Source organism: Gorilla gorilla, chromosome 5 (assembly GCF_029281585.2).
Source record: "Gorilla gorilla gorilla isolate KB3781 chromosome 5, NHGRI_mGorGor1-v2.1_pri, whole genome shotgun sequence".
Classification (NCBI taxonomy): Eukaryota; Metazoa; Chordata; class Mammalia; order Primates; family Hominidae; genus Gorilla; species Gorilla gorilla.
The window spans coordinates 57,342,366-57,367,523 of record NC_073229.2 but is presented as its reverse complement, the minus strand read 5'-3'; the positions used below and the strand labels follow the sequence as shown (position 1 = coordinate 57,367,523).

The window sequence follows — 25,158 nt, the reverse complement described above, 5'->3', positions numbered from 1 at the left end:
TGTCACATGCTGTTTATACATTCATCTCTTGATAGGTATTTGCATTGTTCCTACCTTTTGGCTATTGTGAATAATGCTGCCAGAAACATTGGTAGATCTACTAGCATTTTGTATATACCATTTTATTGAAACCTCACAACAGCCCTACGTTGTAGGTGTTAGTTACTATCCCCCTCATACAGATTTTAAAATTCAAGTCTTCCAAAGGCCTTCCCACAAGATTACCCAGCTAGGGGAGGGTGAGGATTAGAACCTAGATTTACTTGGCTTCACAGCCTATACCTTTTTTCACTTTTTGTCTTACTGCTTTATTGTAAAATTTAGTAGTTGGTGTAAATAGAGGTTACAAATGGCTTCCTTTTGCCTGTTTTCAGGCTAGTAGATTAACGATGGGAACATGACTTTGAGATAACCGACATGTTTTCTGCTTGGGGAGACTTCATTTAGTTGGTAATTTTGACCCCACGATGGTTCTGTTAGCCTTGTAGCTTTCCCTTCCTACTTCTACCCCAGGCTGATTACAATCCACCCCAGTATGTGCTCTATTTTTAATTTCTGAATTTAATGCCAGGGGAGAGAACATTCATCTGAATTTAGCTAAATAAATCTTTCAGAAAAAAAAATTCGTCTCCAAAATGAGTGGATTGAATTAGATGATTTCTCAAGTTCCATTTAGCTTTTTGAGTATAAGGGCTGTGAGATGAATGTTAAAGATGGCAACTACTTCCAAATTCTAAAAAAATAAAATAAAATAAAAAATAAGAAACATGATCAAAAATTGGAGTGGAGAAGTACAGAGTCTTGTGAGGCAGAAGGACTTGTTAACAAATGTTGCAGCTAAAAGATTAGAGGGGAAAAAAATAAAACCTTTTTTTAACTGCTTAATGAATCCTTCTGAGACTGATGTTGCCTCGATGTTAAATGCTATGTAATCATCACATTGGCTAAAAAAGCAGATGGAGAGAAACCTAAGGGACCCTATCTGAAAAAGGTGCACATGGCCAGACTCCAACCAGATGAATCCCAGTCAGGCAGCACCAAGAGATTAAGGCCTGCCTGGTATTCAGATCATTCTAGTGTTTTTAACAAGAGTCAGCATTCCTAAGCTCTTTCTTGCTCAAATATTACACACTACTTATGCTTAACAGAGCTTTTTACTTAATAGAACACTTATAGAACATTGATATGAAAACATAATGGACTGTATTCAAAGTGCTTTATTTCAAAGAAATGTGTCTGCTTGTTTTGGATGGTAGCACTGTCTGTTTTAATTTCCATTATATCCATCTGTTCATACAAAATTAGGTTCATCAGTTGAATCAGACTTCCCACCAATTGTAATCACTCAAGAGAAATGTTCTGCCCTTAATTCTTTTTTTTTTAATTCTATAAGCCTTTGCAAGCTGCTATGTGTCACTAAAACTATTCCTCTCCTCACATTTCTTCTCTTCAAAATTCTTATGACAGCCTCGTGTGAGTAGTCTTGGGGGCTATGTGGCATTGGATTTTCTATATCATTAATTTATTTATCAAACAAATATTTATAATGACCTACCATGTGCTGAGGGCTGTGCTAGGCACTGGAGCCTAGTGTGAACAAAATAGAAACAGTCCTTTCCCCAAAAACCTCATGGTCTAGTGCAGGGAGACATGAATTAAAGACGTAATCTTTAAGTATGTGGCTGTAAGCCAGGTGAGAGCAGTGAAGAGAAAGTAAAAGGAGTGCGAGGAGCTTGTAGCAGGGTATCTGACTCAGACTGAGGAGGTGAGAGTTGAAGATGGTTTTCTTAGGGCCTGATACCACGCAGAGGAATGAATAGAGGCGAGCCAATCAAGGATGGGGCAGAGCATGTCAGGCAGTGGGAATTGCAAGCCTGTCAGCTCTTAGTTCCAGCCCAGGGGGGATGAATTTGCTCATAGTCTCAATGACATTCACATGTCATTGCCCCTTGGTCTCCGTAACCGATGTTTCATTTTCACCCACTGCATCACTCCAGCTGTTAGCCATTTACACTGATACACAAGTGTCTTCACAGGAAAATAGAAGGTTCAACATAAGATAATAGAGAAGAGATTAGTGGGAGAGGAAAGAACATAAATATGGAAAAACTCGTCTGTGAACATGGAGATGTTAGGCTGAGTAAATCTAGGAGTAGCTGCTAGAGAGCAAGTAGGTCGGTAGAAGAGAAATTTTTGAATTTCACACAGAAAGAAGAGAAAACCAAACAGTACATAGGAATAAGAATAATAAAGAGAGTGGGAAGATGTTTAATGAATAACAAAATTCAAGGACTTTTGTTAATCAATTTCTCTTTATGTAGTACTTTATTATGGCACTAATGAGACTGGAAGTGTAACACAATTTGGTTTAATTAGCTTCATTCATTCATTCATTCAACAAATTGTGATTGAATGTTTACTGGGTGCTGTGAGTTACGTTAGACAATGAGGATAAATGAATGACTGAGAAGTAGGCAGGACTATCATGTTAGCCAGCAGAACAGCAAGGCATACAAATAAATACTTAGCAATATAGTAATTTAAAACCTATAATAGAAATCCATGTGAGTGTTGGTAATCAATTATATCCCCATCCCCTCTCTCTCAGTTTCAATATATAAGACAGAGATGGAATGGGAAACCATCTGGTAACTTGCTTTACCTTAATTAGCCTACATTGGTTCCACAAATTCCATGCAGCATTATAATTACTCTTTTGGCCATAACTGTGAGACCTCACACCTGCTCAAAGGGTGCAACCTTTCTGAGTTGAATGGACTTTATTGTGTTCACAAGTAAATAACTTTCTTTTTGCCAGAGTATGGTTGGTTTTGGAGTTCTCCTTGTATATGCAGTACTTTTTCCAAAAAGTTTCCTCAAAAACATTTTAAGCCACAATAACAGGGTACATCTTGGCCTTAGAAATTGAGTTCATGGGAGGAAAAGGGAGACATACATGCTTGTCCTAAATCTCACTGAGTGCTCCCGGTGTGACCCACAGCCTCTATCAGCCCAAATATCAAGTGAGAAACCACTGGAAATGAAGTGCTTGCTCTGTACTGCTACGGAAATCAGAATCAGAGTTGCCTTCAGCCATTTATTCAACATAAATGGGACTTTCTCAGAGTTTTAGTTTCCATTTAGTTTCCAACTGAATGTGTTGTGTTTAGGAGAAAAAGTAATGGTGTCAGTGCCAATTGTAACACTCCAAATTTTGTCAATTTTCATAGGATAATTTTCCAAACACTTCTGAGCTCTTTTTTGTTTAAAGTCTTTAACTCATTAAATAGTAAATAGAATTATTGATTGCAGGCACAGTTTCTAGGTACTTGGAGATATTATTAAGCATAATGTGAGGTTCTACTCCTTGTCAGAGAATAACTTCAGGAATATTTACCATTGTATTTGTACATGCAATCTAAGATGGAAGGAAACAATAAAAAAAGTCAGGTTTGTTTGTTTGTTTGTTTGTTTTTTGAGATGGAGTCTCACTCTGTCGCCCAGGCTGGGGTGCCGTGGCATGATCTCAGCTCACTGCAACCTCCATCTCCCGGGTTCATGCCATTCTCCTGCCTCAGCCTCCTGAGTAGCTGGGACTACAGGCGCCAGCCACCACACCTGGCTAATTTTTTGTATTTTTGGTAGAGATGGGGTTTCATCGTGTTAGCCAGGATGGTCTCGATCTCCTGACCTCGTGATCCGCCCGCCTCAGCCTCCCAAAGTGCTGGGATTACAGGTGTGAGCCACCGCTCCTGGCCAAAAAGTCAGGTTTTATGACCACCGCATTTTCCTGTGCCTTTCAGATCATTTGGCTCCTGCCCAATTTAAGAACTCACACCAGCCTCACAAAGAATAATCTACCTCTGCCTCTTTCCTGAATACCTGCCATTTCTGGGTCATTCCAAAGTTTTACATCTGCTCCAGGTGGACTGGGCCTATAGTATTCCTCAAGCTCCTTGAGAGCTGATAAGGTACCTTCTCAGGGTCCTCTTCTAAAGAAACGGCCCAGGACTGTGTTTATATGATGAAGCTTAGTCTTCAAACGTTTCATAAAGAACATTTCCTTCCATATCACTGAGTGCTTTTTTGCTTACTAAGAACTATTCCAGAAATAATCTCTATTAATCTTTAAAACATTTTTGTGAGATAGACATTCCAATACCACTTTTACAAGTGAGGGAACTGAGGCTCACTTTATTTAAGAAGCTCACTTTATTTAAGAGATTTCCCTAAGATGACTGCCTTCATTTTCTCCATTTTTAAGACTATATTTTCTAATCCATAATTCCAGTTTGATCTCTAATTCTTTAGAGAGCCCTTTCTAGAGAGGACATAGGAATTGCCTCTGCAATGTCCATAACAATGAGAAGCTCGGTCAGGAGCCCGTCCCAGCGCCCCAGGTAGATCCTGACTGATCTAAGTGAATTGGAGACTGTCTTTCTCCTGGCTACAGTGATTAATTAGTTCAAGGATGGGCCCAGGACCCAAGCTCATGCCTACTGAAGCTCAGGAATTTTGTTTAATGATTAGGGAAAAAGAATTCTTTCTCACCTAAGTTATGAATAAGGAAGTATATAACATCAGGGCTTTTGGCAACCATTGTGGGGCCGCAAGAAGAGACTGACTTCTACCACATGGAAGATATAGCTGAGATATAGGCAAAAACTAAGTCCTTGATAGTAGCATTAATCTTTTGTTTCCTTCTAATCTAAAGCCTTTCCTGTTTCAATCACATGAACCAATAAATTTCCCTTGTAATTAAAACCAGTTTGGGTTACATTTTCTGTTTTTTGCAACCAAAAGCAAGTTTACTAACACATGATTTAATTTAATATCAACAGGGGTTGGGCATGGTGGCTGACGCCTGTAATCCCAGCACTTTAGGAGGCAAAGGTGGGTGGATCACTTGAGGTCAGGGGTTTGAGATCAGCCTGGCCAGCATGGTGAAACTCCATCTCTACTAAAAATACAAAATTAGCTGGGCATGGTGCTGCATGCCTATAATCCCAGCTACTCGGGAGGCTGAGGCTGGCGAATTGCTTGAATCCAGGAAGCAGAGGTTCCAGTGAGCCCAGGTCGTGCCATTACACTCCAGCCTGGGCAACAAGAGTGAAACCTCCGTCTAAAAAAAAAAAAAAAAAAAAATATATATATATACACACACACACATACACACACATATATATATATCACAAGAAGTTTAATAAGCATATTCTCCTTTAGGTTCTCTAAGTTGTCAATAAAGCCATTGAATGAAAAGACATCAATATTGTTTCCTAGAGCAGGAAAAAAACAGTGACATTTGTTTTATATAAGAACTTCAAAGTACTTAGAGAAATTATTTATAAGCAATAATGCCACACTGTCTGCACATCTGTCAGCCCAGCCCCTGTTTGGGTATTTGGGCACACCTTGCCTGTTTCAGATACTTAATCTGTCCTCTTTGCTCTTAGAGGCTGGAGTTCTGCTTGGCATCTCTTGCCACTCTGACTTGGGTCTGCCATATTCCCCACCTCCTTTCCAATTACACTGAAACTTAGTTCTCTCAAACCTCATTCCATGCTGATGACCTTCATACTGCCTTCCTAGGACGTACTAAGTAATCTTCTCATGCATTCATTGATTTACTTAACAAAAATTTGTTGAGCGCATTTTATATTTGTCAAATTTCTTAGTTGTAAACTGGAAAATCTGCTCTAGCTATTTTAAGAAGCATGGTTTATTAAACATAAAGAATCTCAAGAAAAGTCAGAAAACTGGGTTTGGCTGCTACACAGAGCAACCAGGAGACACACCTAACCATACCACTAAACTGCTCTGCAAAGTACTACTGTATAGCCACATGGCACTGGATTCCAGACACTTCCCTGCAACTGCCTCAGAAGAACCAGATGCCTCTGCCACCACGCCCCCCGCAGATCTGATGTTCCTCCTTATGGCTACCACCTCTCACTGCTCACCTCCAAACCCCACATAGGGCTGTCTGCTTGGTGGAGCTACATCTTAAGCAAAACATGACTTTCAAGACAGACTAGGAAAAGTAATTTCATAGGAAGTCAAACTAGAATGAGGGCTGCCACGGGAACTGAGGGAGACAGCTTTGTTTCTGCCATGTTAGCAAGCGCTGAGCACTGTTCTCCGCAGTGGGGGTCGAGCTGTGAAGAAGAGAGACAACGTCTCTGACCTTGCAGAGCAGAAAGCCTAGAGGGGAAGCAGATAACAAATAAGTACCTAGATATAATTTTAAATAGTGATAAGTAGTATAAGAAAAAAAAAGATTAACAGGCTGGAGATAGGTTTATTATTTTTTGATAGGGTGTCCAGGGAAGGCCCTTGTGAGAAAACAAAATTTGAGCAAAGATGTGAATAATGAGAAGCAGAAAGCTGTATGCTGTATGGAAATCTGGGGCAAGAGCATGCTAGGCAGAAGGAACAGCAATTTCAGAGGCTCTGATGTGGGGATAAGCTCGACAGGCTGAATCAACAGTCAGAAGGCCAGTGCAGGCCCAGGGAACATGACAGGACATGATGTCAGATAAGTTGACAGGGATGGACCACACAGGAGCTGGGATATTATGCTAAGTGTATTAGGGAGCAACTTGGCATAACTTAGATTGTGTGAAGATTTCTCTGGCTGCTGTGTGGAGAACAGATCGTGGAAGGGCAAAAGTAGAAGCAGGGAGACTAATCCAAGGCCTGTGTGGTTGCCCAAGCAAGGGATCCCAGAGGTTTGAACTGAAGTGGTGGTGGTAAGAAGTGGTCCAATTCTTGGCAAGTTTTATAGGTAAACCTAATAGAAATTGCTGATGGATTGGATATTGGGGATGAAGACAAATCAAGGATGATTGCCTAAGGTTTTGGCTTGAGCAACCGGGTTGATGTTGGGGCCTTAATAATAATGGGTGAGATCTGGGAAAGAATCAGGCTTGGGGGCAGAGAGGAAAGAAAATCAAGAATAGAAATCCAGATGGAGATGTAGAGTTGCCAAGATGATAGTAGCACAGGGAAGAGGTTGAGATTGATGGTATAAATTGGGAAGACATCAGGATATAAATGCATTTAAAAGCCAGGCAATGGCTGGGCACAGTGGCTCACACCTGTAATCCTAGCACTTTGGGAGGCTGAGGTGGGTGGATCACTGGAGCCAGGAGTTTGAGACCAGCCTGGCCAACATAGCAAAACCCCAACTCTACTAAAAATACAAAAAATTAGCTGGGTGTGGTGGTGCGCGCCTGTAATCCCAGCTACTCCGGAGGCTGAGGCACAAGGCTGACTCGAACCCAGGAGGCAAAGGCTACAGTGAGCTGAGATTGTGCCACCACACTTCAGCATTCCAGCCTGCGAAACAGAGCAAGACTCTGTCTCAAATAAATAAATAAATGAATTAAATAATAATTAAAGCCAGGTGATTGGATGAGATTACATAGGGAGAAAGTGTAGATAAGACAGAAAAGAGGATCAAGAACTGAGCCCCGGGGCACTACAAAGTTTGTAATTTGGGAATAAGAAAAAAGAAACATTCATTAACTAGTTTTTGAGGAAAGATGAAAACCAGGAAAGTGTAGTGTCCCAGTTACCACGTGAACAAAGTGTTTCCCAAGGGAGGCAGTGAGTACCAGTGTTGCATGCTTACTCAGCTCAGAAGTCTAGTAAGATGGCAATCAGTGCTCTTGGTACAATGAAGGTTGCTGATGACCTTGGCAAGAGCCATCTTAGTTTAGGACTGTAGTGGGCATGCAGAATGGGAATTGTCCAGATGAAAGGGAAATTAATTCAGAAGAGAGAGGAGGTAATTGTAGGAGAAAAGTAGGAGGGAGCAGATGAGGCCAAGGATGGAGGGCTGGCCTTAGACAGGAGCAGGACAATAAGAAGGTGAAGGGCAGAATGTACAGGGGCTTTAATGATGGAGACATGAGATAGTCCTGGTCAGCGTTCCGAATCTATATCTATCATATCTAGTAGAAGTGTGGCCATCAGCTCGAAGTGAAATTGAGGAGAGGAGAGTAGAGGGTGAACAAAGGTTTGAAGAAAAAGGAGAAAAGTGTGAAGGTCTCATTTCTGAGAGTTGAAAAGTGATTTTTGAGAGAGAGATCACAGGATGACTGAATTTACCAACACCTGTGGTCATGAATTTAGAATGAGACTAGTGGTATAGTTACATATTTTGCTCAAAACAGCCTTCAGAAAGCAATGCTCCCTTTTTGTTTTGTAAACCAAAAGAGTAGAGGAGGTTCTGGTGATGGAAATCACACACCTGGAAGAAGGGAGGACTAGAACAATGACAGGCATTGGCGGAGGTATTCTCAGGAGCTAGGGCTTTGTGATGCCCTTAAAGACACATCCTGTGGGTGGCTGATTCCTGCTGCTTTGTAATGAACATTCTAGCACTGGATTTGTCTGCTCAGGATAACCCTGAGCCCCAGGTGCCTCCTTTCGGGACAACCCCAGCAGCCTTTGCTCCATCTGCCATCCATCTATCTAGTACCTTCCTATTAAGTACCTACGGAACTCATGAAGAGTAAGGTGAGCAAGCCTGAGTTGAACCAAGGTCAACTACCCATTGCTTACAATGGGAGCAAACCTACATACAGCACTTGTTATGGGCTAGGTACTATTCAAAATAATTTGCACATTTTAACTCTTTTAATCATCTCAACTACCTATGAGGTAGGTACTATTTTTATTCCTATTTTACAGATGAGGAGACTGAGGCATGTTGAGTGACGTGCCCTGGGAAAGCTAGGACTTGCACCTAGACAATCTTGCATGAGAATCTGGGACCTCAACCACTATCCTATACTGTTTCCCTTAGTTCTTGCTTACTGGCGTACAGCCCAATTTTGGTAGTATTAAAGTAATTAAAGTAATCAGGCATGTTTTACTCTTGTGTTTTCATACAAATTTTCCCATCGTTAAAAACAGAATAATAGTGTATCCAGTTCTATACAGGTTATTTCATTTGTCCAAAAATTATGGGGCTCACAATGCTACAGTTACACTACATTTACTTTATTCAGTCTTCACCATCTTGTACTGAGTATTGTTGTCAAGATATTTATTCTGTACTTAAGTTTTGGGCTTCACCCTGCATTTAGTTATTATTTCCTTTTGCATTTTTGTTGCTATTGAAGCTCTGTTGTTTGTCAGGAGTGCATTTTCTTGCTAAATTAATCCCATTATCTTTCTACTTTACCACAGGTTATCATTGCCCTTTCAGAAAAGCACCGTTCGCACATTCCTTATAGAAACTCCATGATGACCAGTGTCCTAAGAGACAGTTTGGGAGGGAACTGCATGACAACTATGATTGCAACACTCTCCTTGGAGAAAAGGAATCTTGATGTATGTTGGCTCTTCTTTCTGGAGATCCTAATCTAGGTTTTTACTGCTAGCACGTGAGACAGAGTTGAGGCTCTTGGGTGGGTTTCTACCTTTTCAGCTGGGTATGCCTTCAGAGGGCAGTACCCTACAGAGTTCACAGCTGTGGGCTATTTGTCATTGTTATAATAACCCCATTTGAGAATTGACTTCACATAGCACAGGATAGCTTGAAGAAGCCTCATACACAAATTTTGGAAGGCCTACTGATGGGTTGGCAATGTCACCCAAAGAAATGGGAGAGCTGACCCATCCGCTTCTCTTTCTTGATTTTGCCCTGATGACTAAGATCCGGATACCTTGGAGATATCTCTGAGATGTGTCCCTAGAAATGTTGCTGAGTGAAGCAACCAGGATGCTTTGGCAGGAGCCAGCTGCTGAATGGCTCTTCTGGGTTGCTTTAGAGCCAGCTGATGTTTAATGTTTGGGATCCAGACACTCCCCAGAAGAGGAGACAAGGCCAAGACTTTGATTGTAAGATGCCTTGACAAGCCTCTCTTTTTGACCTATTATGAATCTTTATTTTGTGATCTTTCATGTGTGTGGATTATGGCTCTTGCTATGATTATGATTTATATATGTGGTTCTGGTCCAAGTGATCAACAACTGAAAACACATACTATACCAGCTGCCACTTAGGACCTTGTGATCTCTCACTTTTTGTCATTCGTAATTTTATTAAGCCAAAATAAAATTTGGTTAAAAAATAATGTTCTAGAGCAGGGGTCCCCGACCCCCAAGCCGTGGACCAGTACCAGGTCTGTGGCCTATTAGGGGCTGAGCTGCACAGCAGGAGGTGAGTGGTGGTGGAGCCAGCATTACTGCCTGTCAAATCAGTTGGTGCCATTAGATTCTCATAAGAGCGTGAACCCAATTGTGAACTGCACATGCGAGGGACCTAGGTTGCCCGCTCCTTATGAGAATCTAATGCCTGATGATCTGAGTTGGAACAGTTTCATCCTGAAACCACACCACCTGCACCCTCTGTCCATGGAAAAATTGTCTTCCACAAAACCAGGCCCTTGTGGCCAAAAAGGTTGGGGACTGTTGTTCTAGAGCAAAGCTTCCTAATTTAGGGGCATAGTTCCTCACTGTGAGTTTTATACACATCACTTTTTAGGTGTGTATCTTTTTTCTGTGAATAAAAGATAAGTTCTATCTAGAGAGAAATATCTCTCTATGCCATAATATTTTAAGAAGTTACTTTGCTTTCTTAGGAGTCTATATCAACCTGCAGATTTGCACAGCGAGTGGCACTCATAAAGAATGAAGCTGTTCTTAATGAAGAAATTGATCCCAGATTAGTAAGCAACTTTTAACTATATTTTAAAATATATATTAAAGTATATCAAAGATTAGCTAAAACTTGTAGGTGCACTTGCTCTGTACTGGGAATGTTCTAAGTAGTGGAAACATATTAACTCATTTAATCCTCTAAATAACCTATGAGTAGATGCTATCTCTATCTCCACCTTAAAGATGACAAAACTGAGGTAAAAAGATGTTTGATAACTTGCTCAGAGTCATAAGTGCTAACAAGTAGCAGAGTCAGGCTTCACAGACAGGCAATCTAACTCAAGAGCCACTGCTCTTCCTACTTGCAGCTCCCCATTGTTTCACTTCAAAGACATGCAGGGAATCCTAAGGACTCATACAACAGAACCACACATGATTACATCTATATGCAGAACTTAGCCTTTCAAAATACATCAGTTTAACTATCTAGAGACAATAAAAGTCTGTCTTTTTTTTTTTTTTTTTTGTAAAGACAGAGTCTTGCTCAGGCTGGAGTGTGGAGTGCAGTGGTGCAATCTTGGCTCACTGCAACCTCCGCCTCTCAAGCAATTCTCCTGCCTCAGCCTCCCAAGTAGCTGGGACTACAGGCACACGCCGCCACAACCAGCTAATTTCTTTCGTATTTTAGTAGAGACGGGGTTTCACCGTGTTGCCTAGGCTGGTCTCAAACTCCTGAGCTCAGGCAGTCCACCCGCCTTGGCCTCCCAAAGTGCTAGGATTATAGGTGTGAGCCACCACGCCGGGCCAATAATAGTCCATCTTATATAAAAGCTCAGAAAGAAAGAAAAGTCCTAATAGCCATTCAGTAGAACCATATTTTACATACTTGTTCTGTTATTTGTTCTAGAGTTTTTTAAAATTCATTATTGGCTTGATCTGTCAAACTTCTAGTTTTATAACAGTAAATCCTGCTTTATCAAAGAACTGTTTTTAAGCAAAAAAAATTTACATGGTAATAATTTAGCTCATCATAAATGCAGATATTTCCTATTCTCTATTTTGTTAGTTTTCTGTAAATGAAATGCAACACTGAATCCATTTATGCCAACGTTGAAAATGTTAAAATAAACTATCTCAATTGTATCAAATTCCATAATTAAGATTGCATCATTTTTCAAATCACTCAGTTTTTCTTATTTCTCTAGAAAATAAGCTGGTAGGGGCTTAGTAACCTGCACTGTAAAAAAAAAAAAAAAGAAGTGAAATCCTACTAACAGTGTTTCATTTATAAATTTCTCAAATCAAAAAAAAACCCAACAAATTAATTGTTACCCATATTAATTACTTCCTCTTGATTGTTTGTCCTTTCTCCTCTTTCTCCCCATGGAAGGACAGAGGGGAAGGAGGACAAAGGAATAATGGGGCTGTCTATTATGTTCTTCTTGCCTCAGAAAGCACCAAGCTCCTCTGATGGAGTTCTCTTCTGGAGAAACCAATGAGTGAGGCAGGATCTGTTTCAGCAAAGGCCCTGGTCAGGTATCAGCATCACACAGTGTTCCTGCTGGAGAGAGGAGACAGCATGCAAAGGCAAGATTCAGGTGGAACTGAACTCCTAGGGTGGATTTTGTTGCTGTCCCTACCCTTCCAGAAGCCCTATAGCATTACAGTGCTGAATGAGAAAGAGAGTTAACAAAGTTATTAGCCCCAAGACAAAAACTAGTTCAGAATTTAAGGAAAATAAACATATTAGACATTGGAGGGTTTTGTTTTTTTTGTTTGTTTGTTTGTTTTTTGCATTTGGCTAGAGACTTTTCTTTGAAGGATTGTGAAGAATTTGAAGAAAGGTAAACATTATTATGTGTTTGATATAGGTCTGTGAGAGATTTGAAGAAAAGAGAAATCAGGAATCAAAAGCTAATAGCTGATAATTGAACAAATGTTGAGGTCTTCCTGGTGCAGATTAATCTGGTAATTGACAAGTGTTGTTTCCTGGTCTCTTTTATAATCACCTCTGAAAACTGACATTACTGTCAGTCATTTTATGTACAGAGCTTGTCTGAGGCACAAGTGACAGTTGAGAATTTGTCCTACAAACCACTCAAGACAAAACTTGGGTGGCATTTCCTATATCTTACTTTTAAAATTTAATGGCAAATATGGAGCCAGCCGATAAGGATTTGCCCTGCTTTCTTTAAAAGTATTGGTACCTCAGGCCGGGCACGGTGGCTCACGCCTTTAATCCCAGCACTTTGGGAGGCTGAGGCGGACGGATCACCTGAGGTCAGGAGTTTGAAACCAGCTGGATCAACATGGAGAAACTCCGTCTCTACTAAAAATACAAAAAAAAAAAATAGCCAGGCATGGAGGTACATGCCTGTAATCCCAGCTACTCCGGAGGCTGAGGCAGGAGAATTGCTTGAACCCAGGAGGTAGAGGTTACAGTGAACCGAGATTGCGCCATTGCACTCCAGCCTGGGCAATAAGAGCAAAACTCCATCTCAAAAAAAACCAAACCAAACCAAACCAAACAAAACAAAAAAGTATTGATACCTCAGAGAGACAAGGTGGTAAAAGAACTATGAACAAGGCCAGAGCCTGTGATGACTGGGCATGAGCTCAAATCTCCTAAGGATGTCCCTAATGCCAGGGTTCCTTCAGTAATTGGATGGGAGGCATAACTGTAGTAATCTCAAAACCAAAAAAACTTGGCTTAGTTTTGAGATTTTTATTCAATAAGACGGGAGAATAATTTGGTATTAGATTTGACTTAAAAGCCTTAGTAAAAATAGAAAACATGACATCAATATTAGTTTAATAGAGAAGGGTGCCAATGTAGTTACTGTTTCAGGATTTTCGTTCTGTATAGATTGATGATCCTAAGAATATTTTTTAAAAAGAAGCAAACAAAACCCACATGATCCTATACATTTCGGTAAAATTCTAGGAACAGTGACATGTTCGAAATACTCAATATCATGTTCTTTGGGATTTCTCGTCCTGTTGATATGGTCCAAATAATCTGAAACTCACCTATATACCTAAGCATCTTTGAAATACATATGTAAGGTTGAAAGGAAGTAAGGGAATTCGCCAGGGCCCAAAAACTAAGCTGAGGCTGCAGTTGTCCTGGAGTGGAGATGTAAAGGAGATTGTAGCAAAGGAATAGAGATTAAAGCCCTGGGATGTTGCAAGATGGATGCTGAACCTAAGACATCCTCTCTTTTCCCCAACATAAAACCAGTGAAAGGGAGAACTATAAAAAAAAAAATCTATCCACTACCATATGGAGATGTCAGGGCAGCTTGTCCGCTTTCGAATGGACTATAGGTAAAACAAAAAGTAGTTTTTCTGAAAACTACTTTGAAAAATTTGAAACCCTAGCTCTACCTCATGTAGGTTTGAATTCAAATTTACATAACCCCTTTAGTCTGACAATCCCCAAGCAAAAGAAGTTAGAAAATGAGTAAAGCGGGCCAGGCGCAGTGGCTCATGCCTGTAATCCCAGCACTTTGGGAGGCCGAGTGGGTGGATCACCTGAGGTCAGGTGCATGGCCAACATGGTGACACCTTGTCTCTACTAAAAATACAGAAATTAGCCGAGCATGGTGGCAGGCACTAGTAATTCCAGCTACTCAGGAGGCTGAGGCAGGAAAATCGCTTGAACCTGGAATGCAGAGGTTGCAGTGAGCTGAGATGGCACCATTGCACTCCAGCCTGGGCAACAAGAGCAAAACTCTGTGTCAAAAAAAAAAAAAAAAAGAAAGAAAGTAAAGCTACTAAGAGGAAGAAAGGAAGGAAGGACAGACCAGATCCTATGGTGTTTTTCTTTCAAGTTTTGAGTACTACCAAATATTCCAGAAAGGATGAAAGCTGGATCAAGCCTGCTAATTTTTCTTTTAGGAATTTTGCATTATGATAGGAAGATTATTAATATGACATGTACTATCATGAACTAGTTGGGTTTATTGTGGGAATTCAAAGTAATCTATCACTTGAAAATGCATCAATGTATATTGTAAGAAAAAAATGAGAAAAGTTAAAACCAAATTTAGAATAATGGTAATGGGGAATTCATTCAGGGAAGACTATGTAGGGGTGAGGTCTTCAGACAGGTCTGTAATGTTCTATTTCTTAAGTACAGGGTACATGGATGTTCACTTAAGCTAAGTAGTGGGTACAAGGTATTCTTTTATACTATTTTATATGCCTGAGATGGTTTATACTAAAATACTAATCACATGAATTAATATGATTCATCACATTCAGAGTTTAAAGAAAGAAATTATATTATTTCATCCCTAGTTGCAGAAAAAGTGTTTGAGCACATTAAACATTCAACCATACTTTGAAAATATCATTTTAATGGTGAAATTTTAGAAGAAATAAGACAGGAATGTCTTAAGAATTGAACTTGGAAGTCCTAGCTAGGAAAATGAGACAATAACAAGAAATAAAATATATAAGAATTAGAAAAGAAGAAAAACATCTGTCATTACTTACAGATAATTATGTTGCTTACATAGAACATCCAAGAGTATTTAATGATAAATAGAACCCCCAAAGTTTCAGAAAATTATTTGGTATGTAATCCATACATAAAAATGAGTTGCCTTCCTATATGCCAGAAGCCAACAGTTAGAATATATAATTTTATAAAAATTCTATTTACAGTATCAACAAAAACTTTTAAATTCCTGATAGAAAATATAATTAAAGACACATAAGATATTTAAAAAGAAAATTATAGATCCTTATTGAAAGGAATCAGTGGAAAGCTATACCATGTTTATGGATGGGATAATTTAATATCATTAATTTGATGTCTGATGAAATTAACCTTTTAATTAAATGTAATAATTCCAGTTAAAATTTGAGGAGAGCCTTTGGTAGAATTTGACAAGTCTAAAATTTACATGGAAGAGCAAATGGCCAAGAATAGCCAAGTCTATTTTGGAAAAGAACAGGATGAAACGGGCTTATCTTATCTAGATGCCAACTTTCTTAAGATTTAGTAGTTAAATTAGTGTGGTATTGCCATATATAGTAAAATAAACAAATGTGTTTAACCAATAGCCCAGAAATAGACACATTTATATATATAAACATATTATATAATATAATTATAATAGCAAATCTTGTATGGTTAGCCATTTAAAATAAATTAAAATTTGATCCCTATTTCATACCTTATACAAAATAAAATCCACCTAAATGTGAAAATCAAACCTTTAACACTTTTAAAAGATCATATAAGAATATATTCCTATGATTTGGGATAAGATAGATTTTCTTTCAAATGACACAAAAGTACAACACATAAAGGAAGAAGGTGCTAATTAGATTATATTGAAATTCTGAACTTTCACTTAACAAAAAGAACACTGCAAAGTGAAAAACATGACAGAGATTGAGAGAAAACAGGTGCACTGCATAAAACTAACGAAGGATTCACATCCAGAATATAGAAAGAAGCTACCAAATCAATAAGGAAAGGAAAAACAAGTAAATGGAAACATGGACAAGAATGGGAATAAATAATTTGAGCAAGGAAGAACCCAAACTGCCAATATACATATGCAAAATGACCAACTGCACAAATAATCATGAAAATGCAAATTAGAACTAAAATGAGATATCATTTTACACCTAACAGATTGGCAAAATGAAAGTACCTGTCAATATTACATAGTGACAAAAATGTGGAAACAGGAACTTACATCTGTAGTTGATAGGAATGTAAATTTGTACTACTCTGAAGAGCAATTTAACAATATATAATAAAGGCAAGATGCACATACTCTCCAGCGAGGAAATCCTACTTCTAAAGTGCACACTACAGAGAAACTCTTACATATGTGCTCAAAGAGATTCATAATGTTCATAGCAACACTGTTCGTAATAGCAAAAGTAAAAATCCTAAATGTTCATCAACAGAAGACAAATAGATTCTGATATATTCCTTTACTGAAATACTATATATCCATGAAAATTAATGAACTAGAGCCACATGAAGCAATGTAAATAAGCTTAAAAACATAATGTGAAGGACAAAAACAAGTTGCAATTACATGCAGTAATGTAACATTTACATAAAGTTTAGGGCATGCAAAATGATACAATACATTATTTATGAGTACGTGCATACATATGGAGTAAATGTATGAAAACGCACAGAGAAATCAGACCCCTTAAATGCAGTACAGTGATCACCCCAGGAAGGACGGAGGGGGGATACCAATAGGGGGTTCCAGTTACATCAGTAATGTTTTATTTGTTTAAAAAAAAAGTATAGAGGCTGGGTGAGGTGGCTCATGCCTGTAAACTCAGACTTTGGGAGGTCAGGATGGGCGGATCACGAGGACAGGAGATTGAGACCATCCTGGCTAACATGGTAAAACCCTGTCTCTACTAAAAAAAATACAAAAGATTAGCCGGGCATGGTAGCATGCGCCTGTAGTCCCAGCTACTCGGCTGAGGCAGGAGAATCGCTTGAACCCGGGAGGCGGAGGTTGCAGTGAGCCAAGATCATGCCACCGCACTCCAGCCTGGGTGACAGAACGAGACTCTGTCTCAAAAAAAAAAAAAAAAAATCTAGAACTATTTTGACAAAACGTTAAGATTTAACAAAGCTGGCTTTTTATACCATTACCCATTTTTGTGTCCATAAAATTGTCCATAATTTTAAGAGCTGTATATTCTCTGTCACCAAGTTCACCTTAATGAGAAGTTGACATTTTCTCTGCCTCTTTGCCATTTGTAGGTGATTAAACGCCTACAAAAGGAAATCCAGGAACTGAAGGATGAACTGGCCATGGTCACTGGGGAGCAGAGGACAGAGGCACTCACAGAAGCAGAGCTCCTTCAGTAAGCCTGCAGACTTTTTTTTCTTTTTCTTTAACAGTGAAAGTTTGTGTTAACTTCTTTGTTGGCCCTAATGTTATGAATTCACCTCAAAGCATGAAGGTCTCCTGGGACAGTCTGAAATTGCATTTAGGCGCCAGTTAAGAGTGGCTGCTTTCCATGAAAAGCTGGATAAGGCTGGCAGTGTTTTTGCCGCCTCAGCTTTGAGGAAGTAAAGAACAGAGCAAAGAGAGGATGGGAATATCCTTCTCATGCCAACTGAAGAAAAGGAATTGTATAATAGTCATGCAATTTTAAAACACACACACCAAACACTCTTGAGCTGTGGGTCTCAGATCTGAAAGGAATTCAAGAGACATCCTTTGTATTAAACAGCATCTTGCCACAAGCACCAATTTATCCCATGCCAAAGTAAGCTCTCTCCTTTAATAAATGGATGGCCCATATATTATAGCTCAAACACTCTAACTGGGAATGAAAGCAGGTATTCAGGGCTTTATACAACTGCGGCATCTTTCAGAGCCTTTAGATTTGCAGCCATATGGCATATCAGTGGTGCAATGTGGCTCTCGTTCTCTCTCTGATCACAGTGGGCTTTCTTGTTTCTGTGCTGCTTATTAAGCATGTGTTGAGTAGTAAGAATGGGCCAGGCTTTGAAGGCCATGGCATTCTCTATTTCCAAATGAGAAATAGAGCTACATAGGACTTTTCTAAAGATATACTATGATTTCACCTAACCCTCCCTCAATGGAGAAAATGGTAAATAAGAGAGAGAATAAAAGTGGTTGTCTTTAAACTATTTCATAGCTGCCCCTGAGGTAGGTCTGAAGCTTGAGAAGCCTCAGCAAGGTTTCTGTTATAGTTAAAGCTTTCACTCCTATGGGATAGTGTTTCCTAATTCCAGAACACTGTATTTAATAACATGATAGGCCCCTAAGGCTTTTCTTGCAAGACTGCTTTGTGGCATATTTGCAATTAAGGGGAAGCATATTGACAAAAATTCATGTTAAAAAAGTTTTATGTCATTTCTTCAAACAACTTGAGATATCATAGATATTAAGAACACTAACCTCAAACTATCTTCACTATGGTGTTCCTTTCCCCTCAAAGAAGGGAATTACCAATTATTGTCCTTGAAAATGTCTCTTCAGAATTTTGATCTACAAGTCAGGATCCAGCCAAGAAAACAGAACCAGTCTAGGCCTTTTAACAAAAGGAATTTAATATAGGAAATTGACTGCCAGGAGACAGTTTTGCTGAGAAACTAAACAGGAAATGAAGCAACACCCCAGAGATCAGTAACAGCAGGAGCTTCTATGCCCCTAGGATTGCAGGGACAATAGGAGAAGGTGATGATACCAGAACCTAAGAGCAGGAGCTGACAGGCAGAAGCTAGACCATACTGAGTGCTGTGTGACAGCCACTGCAGCCACTGAAGAGCCACAGGTGCTAGTCAAGACACTGTCCAGAGGAACATCCTTGGCTTCTCTCACATCCCCCTTTCAGTCTTCCACCAGTGCTTCCTGTTGGCTGAAGTTATCCAGAAGCCGGTTGCTAAAAAAGTCTAGGAATGTAGTTTCTTGTGATGCAGAGTCAAAGACGGGAAGGGGGAAACTGAGTCTAAAAGCAACATATTCAATCAGTACCAATGTTCACATCTGTAATCCCAGCACTTTGGGAGGCTGAGGCGGGTGGATCACCTGAGGTCAGGAGTTCGAGGCCATCCTGACCAACATGGAGAAACCCCGTCTCTACTAAAAATACAAAATTAGCCACGTGTGATGGTGCATGCCTGTAATCCCAGCTACTCGGGAGGCTGAGGCAGGAGAATCGCTTGAACCCGGGAGGCAGAGGTTACAGTGATCCAAGATCGCACCATTGCACTCCAGTATGGAGCGAAACTCCATCTCAAAAAAAGAAAAAAAATCAGTACCAGTGTTTCTGCGAATTCCTGTGTATCCTGTATGTTTTTCAGGAGGCTTGGTTTAAGGGTAAGATTTTGAATATGGTGGTTTCAGTATGTCAGACTGAGTGTGCTGTAGGTTCCCTCTATTGTACCAAATCTAGAGAATTATAGCACTCGGATAAACACATGGATCTCTCGTCATACCTAAAAACAGGAAGCCGACTTCTTGATGGTCTAGAGACTTCAAGGAATTCCTGAGGGACCGAGAGGTGGGACTTGAGATGGACAAGAGAAAAGGATAGACTAAGGCATGGGTGCAGCATAATAATTGCTCCACGTCTGGAAGTGTGGAGCCCTGGAGCAGGAGAGGGCTAGGAACAGCCAATGAGCATTTGGTAGAGCTGTTGTAGTGGGGCAGTTTGTCCTGTGAACTCCTAAGCACTCCTCCTCTGCAGTGTTGAGAATGGAGAGACAGGGAGGGGCCCCAGGTAGCTGACAGAGAGCCCAGAGAAGTTCTGAAGACCAGTTACTGTCTTTAGCTTTATTTACCCATCCCCTATTCTCACGAAAAATAAGAGGAAGCAGCCAGGCGTGGTAGCTCACGCCTGTAATCCCAGCACTTTGGAAGGCCAAGGCGGGCAGATCACGAAGTCAGGAGATCGAGACCATCCTGGCCAACATGGTGAAACCTGTCTCTACTAAAAATACAAAAAAATTAGCCGGGTGTGGTGGTGGGCGCCTGTAGTCCCAGCTACTTGGGAGGCTGAGACAGGAGAATGGCGTCAACCCAGGAGGCAGAGCTTGCAATGAGCCGAGATCGCGCCACTGCACTCCAGCCTGGGCGACAGAGTGAGACTCCATCTCAAAAAAAAAAAAAAGAAAAATAAGAAGAAGCTCAAGCACTGGCAGCTGCTTCAGCCCCTCATCCCAGACAAGCTGCCCAAGCTGAGATACCTAAGAGTCCAGGAAAGATGAGCCCATGGTTCAGGAGTGGCTGGAATTAGAAATATGAGGCCAAAAGTCTGAGAATGATAAGAACAAGAAGATTGTACAACCCATAGGGCCTTAGAACTAAACATTACCCAAAGTGATTAATATCTTTAGAGAAATAGAATATGGTATTACATCTATAAAACAAGAACAGGAGTTGACTTTTATGAAGCAAAATCAAGGGGAAATCTTGGAAATGAAAAAATATAGTTGTTGTCATTAAGAACTTAACAGATGGCTCAATAACAGAATGAAAAAACCAAGGGGCAGATTGGTGAGCTAGGAAGATCAGGGCTAAGGATTCCTTCAGAATATGAGATAAAAGGATAAAGAGAAAGGTTAAAAGAAAAGTGTCATAGAGAATAGCTCTATATTTACCAATATCTGATGAATAGGTGTTGGTGAGGAGAAAATAGAGATGATGCAGAGGAGCCAATAGTTAAGAAATAATATCTCAGAATTTCCTAGAACTAAAAAAAAAAGACATGCAACTTCAGAATGAAAAGCTACCAAGTGCTAAGCCATATAGTCATATTGTAGAAAATTTTTAGAGCCACAAAATACAGAAAAGAATCATGAAAGTTACCAGAGAGGAAAAAAAATTACTCTAAATCAATAATCTGATTTAGAGCAAACTTCTCATCAATAATTCTGAAAACAAGAACATCTAGTGCTAAGGAAACAAACAAAAAGTACTTTAAATGTATTTTTCTGTATCTAGCCAAATTTGTATTCAAATGTGAAGATGAAAAAAGGCATTCTGCCGACATGCAAACTTTCAGACAGAAAGGATAGCACCCTAGATCCTTTCTCAAGGAATGACCACAGACTGTAATTTAACAAAAGAAAAATGCAGTAAAGTATATGCAATAAGAATGAGCAAATTTTGTTATATCTTCTTTATGATTCTTACTATTGTATAATATTTATATTATATCTTTTACTAACTTGCCATTTATTCCATAAATGAATTTTTCTGTTTAGAAGGTATAGCAATCAAATAACAAGTAAATTTTTCTTTCACAGGAGTTTGGGCGATAGAATGAAAACTAAAATTGTGACAATAGATTGAAATACTGAAGGACTTATAGATCCTGGATTGATTTCTGTTGATCTATAGATGAGAAATATACAAATATCAACCTCAACAGATCCTATAGACAGTATGGAGGGTTGCCAGTAGTTTTTTTGTGCAATTAGTTTATTTGTTCATTCATTTAACACTCATTATTTATCTAACATTCACAAAACTCTATATTAGGCCCTGAGTGGGGCACAAATATGAGCCAAACCTAGATCCTGCTCTCAAGAAACTCATAATTTAGTGGTGGTGACAGACATGAGCACAAGTAATGATGTGATATATAAACATTATGAGAAGATATAAACAAAATACAACGAGAATGCAGAGATATCAATAATCACTTTTGGGCTCAGGAATCATGTAAAACTAGTTCATGTGCTACTAAATAAACTTCAGCATTTCCCAATGAAATGACTTGTCTGCTGTCAAGAGAAGTGTGCTATGTATCATTGTGTCTTATTAGTGATTTCTGACTAGCAGTTAGGGAGAACAAATGTTGCAAATGAAAATCACCCTGCCAAAGCAAATCATACAGTTTTACAAAAGTAGTAAATTTGGCACTCGTTCACAACTGACAGTGCAGATTATTCAGACAATGTGTTCTGTTTTTATTGTTTATGTTAAATTGTTATCATTATGTTTTCCCATAATTACCTAGATTGAACATTAGTACAACCTACCTTTCAACGGACTTAAGAGTCTTTTATCATCTTAAAATGAAAGTGATAAATTAAAATTTACTTCTAAAGTGCTACTGCTATTTAACACCATTAGTCTGTACTGCTCTGTGTTCTAGGGCCCCTGGATACTTATTCAGGAATGTGAATCAGCTTCAGTCCTCTTATTGCGCCCAAACTCTCCAGGAGACAGGCAGGAGGGGGATGATGGTGCTGGAGAGAGTATGTGTCCCAGAGCTTGTCAGGACACAGTGGCAGAATTGCTCTCGTCCTCTTCTACTTCTCTGTCCTGCAGATTCCTGCAGGTTTATGTTGATTGGCATGGCATAAGGATATTACCATCAGACATTCTCTGAAGAATATCAGAAAGCAGATATTTAGTAGATATGGTATTTTATCTAGTATGAATTGTGCAGTTTGAAGATGTCTGTTAATGACTAGCCCTATCAGATTTTTTTGAGCCATTTCCCAACATTTCTATGCTTAATGTAAATATTTGTTGCATGGACTTGGATGCTTTAATTTAAGAGGATTTCAGCTGTCAGCCTCCAGTTATTATGATATTTTTAGTTTACATCTTTTTTGGGGGGTGGGGTGGCTGGGTATATTTGAAAAGAGACAGCTGGATAAAGGCTGTATAGCCAAGTTAATGTATACAGAACTTCTTCGGTGAAGATTTGATTGTGATTGAGTCTCTAAACACATATACAATTGTTTCTTTGGTAAAAAAAAAAAAAAAAAAAAAAAGCCTGTAGATCTTTGGCTAGGCTTGGAAGCATTGTATCCTGACCCAAATCTAAGCGAGTCAAATATTTTCTGTTAGCAACGTTTCACTTCCAAGATGAAATTGAATTGGACCTCATTAACTCTTGCCCCAAAGTGTCTGGATACCTCTAAACATCTGGATCCTTTTGTAACAGAAAAAGAGGTCTTCATGCAGTTAATCCTTCAAGGTGAATTTATTGAGCACCTACTAGACGCTAATCATTTTAATAGGTGCTTTGGTGGGGGGTTAGAGGTATAGGATACAAAAAATTACAAAAAATAATTCCAAGGAGTCACAGTTTTATTGAGGAAAACTTACAGACACATATATACACACAAATACATACACATGTATATGTATATATAAAACACAGAACAAAGGAATATATTAATGGAGAGAATAAATGGATGCTGATAATTTTAACTTTAATTCTAGTTTTTATTCTACCCATATTAGTTTTTAATGACTCTGCAGACTTAAGGTTTCTTATGTGTAAGGTGAGAGAGTTAAACCAAATGTGATCTATGCACTCTTTTCAGTTCTATGTTTAAAAATTTAATAGCAGTTTATTACATATGGTTAATACATTATTTACTCACTATGATAATAAAAAGCAAAATAATTCTGTAGGAATTCAGAAATGAGGGAAGTCACTGAAGATTTCACCCATGGAGTAAGCTGAAAAATTTCTAAAGGATGTCAAGAGGAAGAAGGCACCCTTCTAACAAAGATTCTGAAAGGGAATGTGAGAAGGTGGGAGGGGTGGGGTAAGGAGTGTAGAGAATAGCAGGAGACCAAGATAGGAGTTTGCATATAGCAAACACTAACTGATGAGAATCTGAATTGAAACTGGCCTGGCAGGAGCCTGAGGTTCTCATGGAGGAATTGAAGACTAGACGGATGAATGGTGACCTCATGGTGGGTTATGAATACCATATGCAGAGGAGCTGGTATCTTGCTTAATGGTATCTAGGAAATGAATTGTGGTCTGAGAGTATTAAATTCATTCATTCATTTAGTGAATGTTTATTTTGCTCTCTCCTTGTGCTAGGCACTGTTTTAGGTGCAGGAAATATGGGAATAAACAAAATAATGTTCTTGCCCTCATGGAGCTTACATTCTTGTGGAGAGACAGTACACAAGATAACTAAAATATAGAGCATTTCAGATTGCAGAAGCTGAAAAGGAAAAATAAAACAGGAGTTGCAGCTTTAGCAGGGTGACCATGAAAGAATTTATGTGATGACGTCTTTTTTAAGATTACTGCTCTCATAGAATTGGACAGAATTGGCTGGAGTGAGAAATCAGAAAAACATTATAATCAGTTTGGGAGTGAGGATGAGGGAAGAGACTTGAATGGTGATGATAAGAACAGAGAAGAGAAAAGTCTGAGAGATCTTGTTAATGAAGAATCAATAGAAGTGATGGTTTCACATATAAAAGGGGTAAAAAAGGGAAAATAGTGATAACTTATGACTGTAAAACAGGTTATCAAGAGGTGGAAAAATTGGGAAAGGAAAGATAAGAAAGGCTCAGTTTTTGTGTATGATGAAGAAATACACAGATTGAATTCTGGAACTTCAGAGGAAGGTTAAAAGTGATGATTTAAATTTTAGGGTGACTGGTAGTGAGTTGATATAATACTGAGGTCAAGACCAAGAGTCAGTTAGGAAATTCTCTGATCTAACATGAGGTATGTAATAATTAGTGTATTAGTCTGTATTCATACTGCTAGAAAGAACTGCTGAGACTGGGTAATTTATAAAGAAAAGAAGTTTAATTGACTCACAGTTTAGCATGGCTTGGAAGGCCTCAGGAAACTTACAATCATGGCAGAAAGCAAAGGAGAAGCAGGCCTTCTTCATGGGGTGGCAGGATGGAGTGAGTGTCCAGCAAAAGTGGAAAAGCCTCCTATAAAACCATCAGATCTCGTGAGAACTTACTCATTATCAAGAGAACAGCATGGGGGTAAACACCCCCATGATTCAGTTACCTCCTATCAGGTCCCTCCCATGACACATTGGGATTATGGGAACTACAATTCAAGATGAGATTTGAGTGGGGACACAGCCAAACTCTATCAATTAGTATCCATAGGATCATAATCTTCCTACGTGCAAGCTTACTATAGGTGGATTGCCAACTGAATTCATCCTTTTACTTAGCCACATCAATCACCACATCTCTTCCCCAGTGTATTTTCACATGGGATTAAATATTCCAGTCATTGGATATTTAACAATGAAGAGAAAAGGAGCTC

General features: G+C 39.2%; 1 protein-coding gene across 5 annotated transcripts in view; it reads left to right on the top strand.

The window, feature by feature from the left end:
* Window positions 1–25,158, top strand: part of KIF6 (kinesin family member 6) — a 380,981-nt gene that overhangs the window by 129,115 nt on the left and 226,708 nt on the right. For all 5 annotated transcript variants that reach the window (XR_008680633.1, XM_055390330.2, XM_055390331.2 and 2 more), the window contains 3 exons: window positions 9,199–9,342; window positions 10,596–10,682; window positions 17,375–17,478. Coding sequence is in view for 4 of the 5 variants with exons in the window: in XM_055390330.2 (XP_055246305.1) it covers window positions 9,199–9,342; window positions 10,596–10,682; window positions 17,375–17,478 (335 nt within the window). In the remaining variant the exon portion in view is untranslated. The remainder of the gene's footprint in view (window positions 1–9,198; window positions 9,343–10,595; window positions 10,683–17,374; window positions 17,479–25,158) is intronic.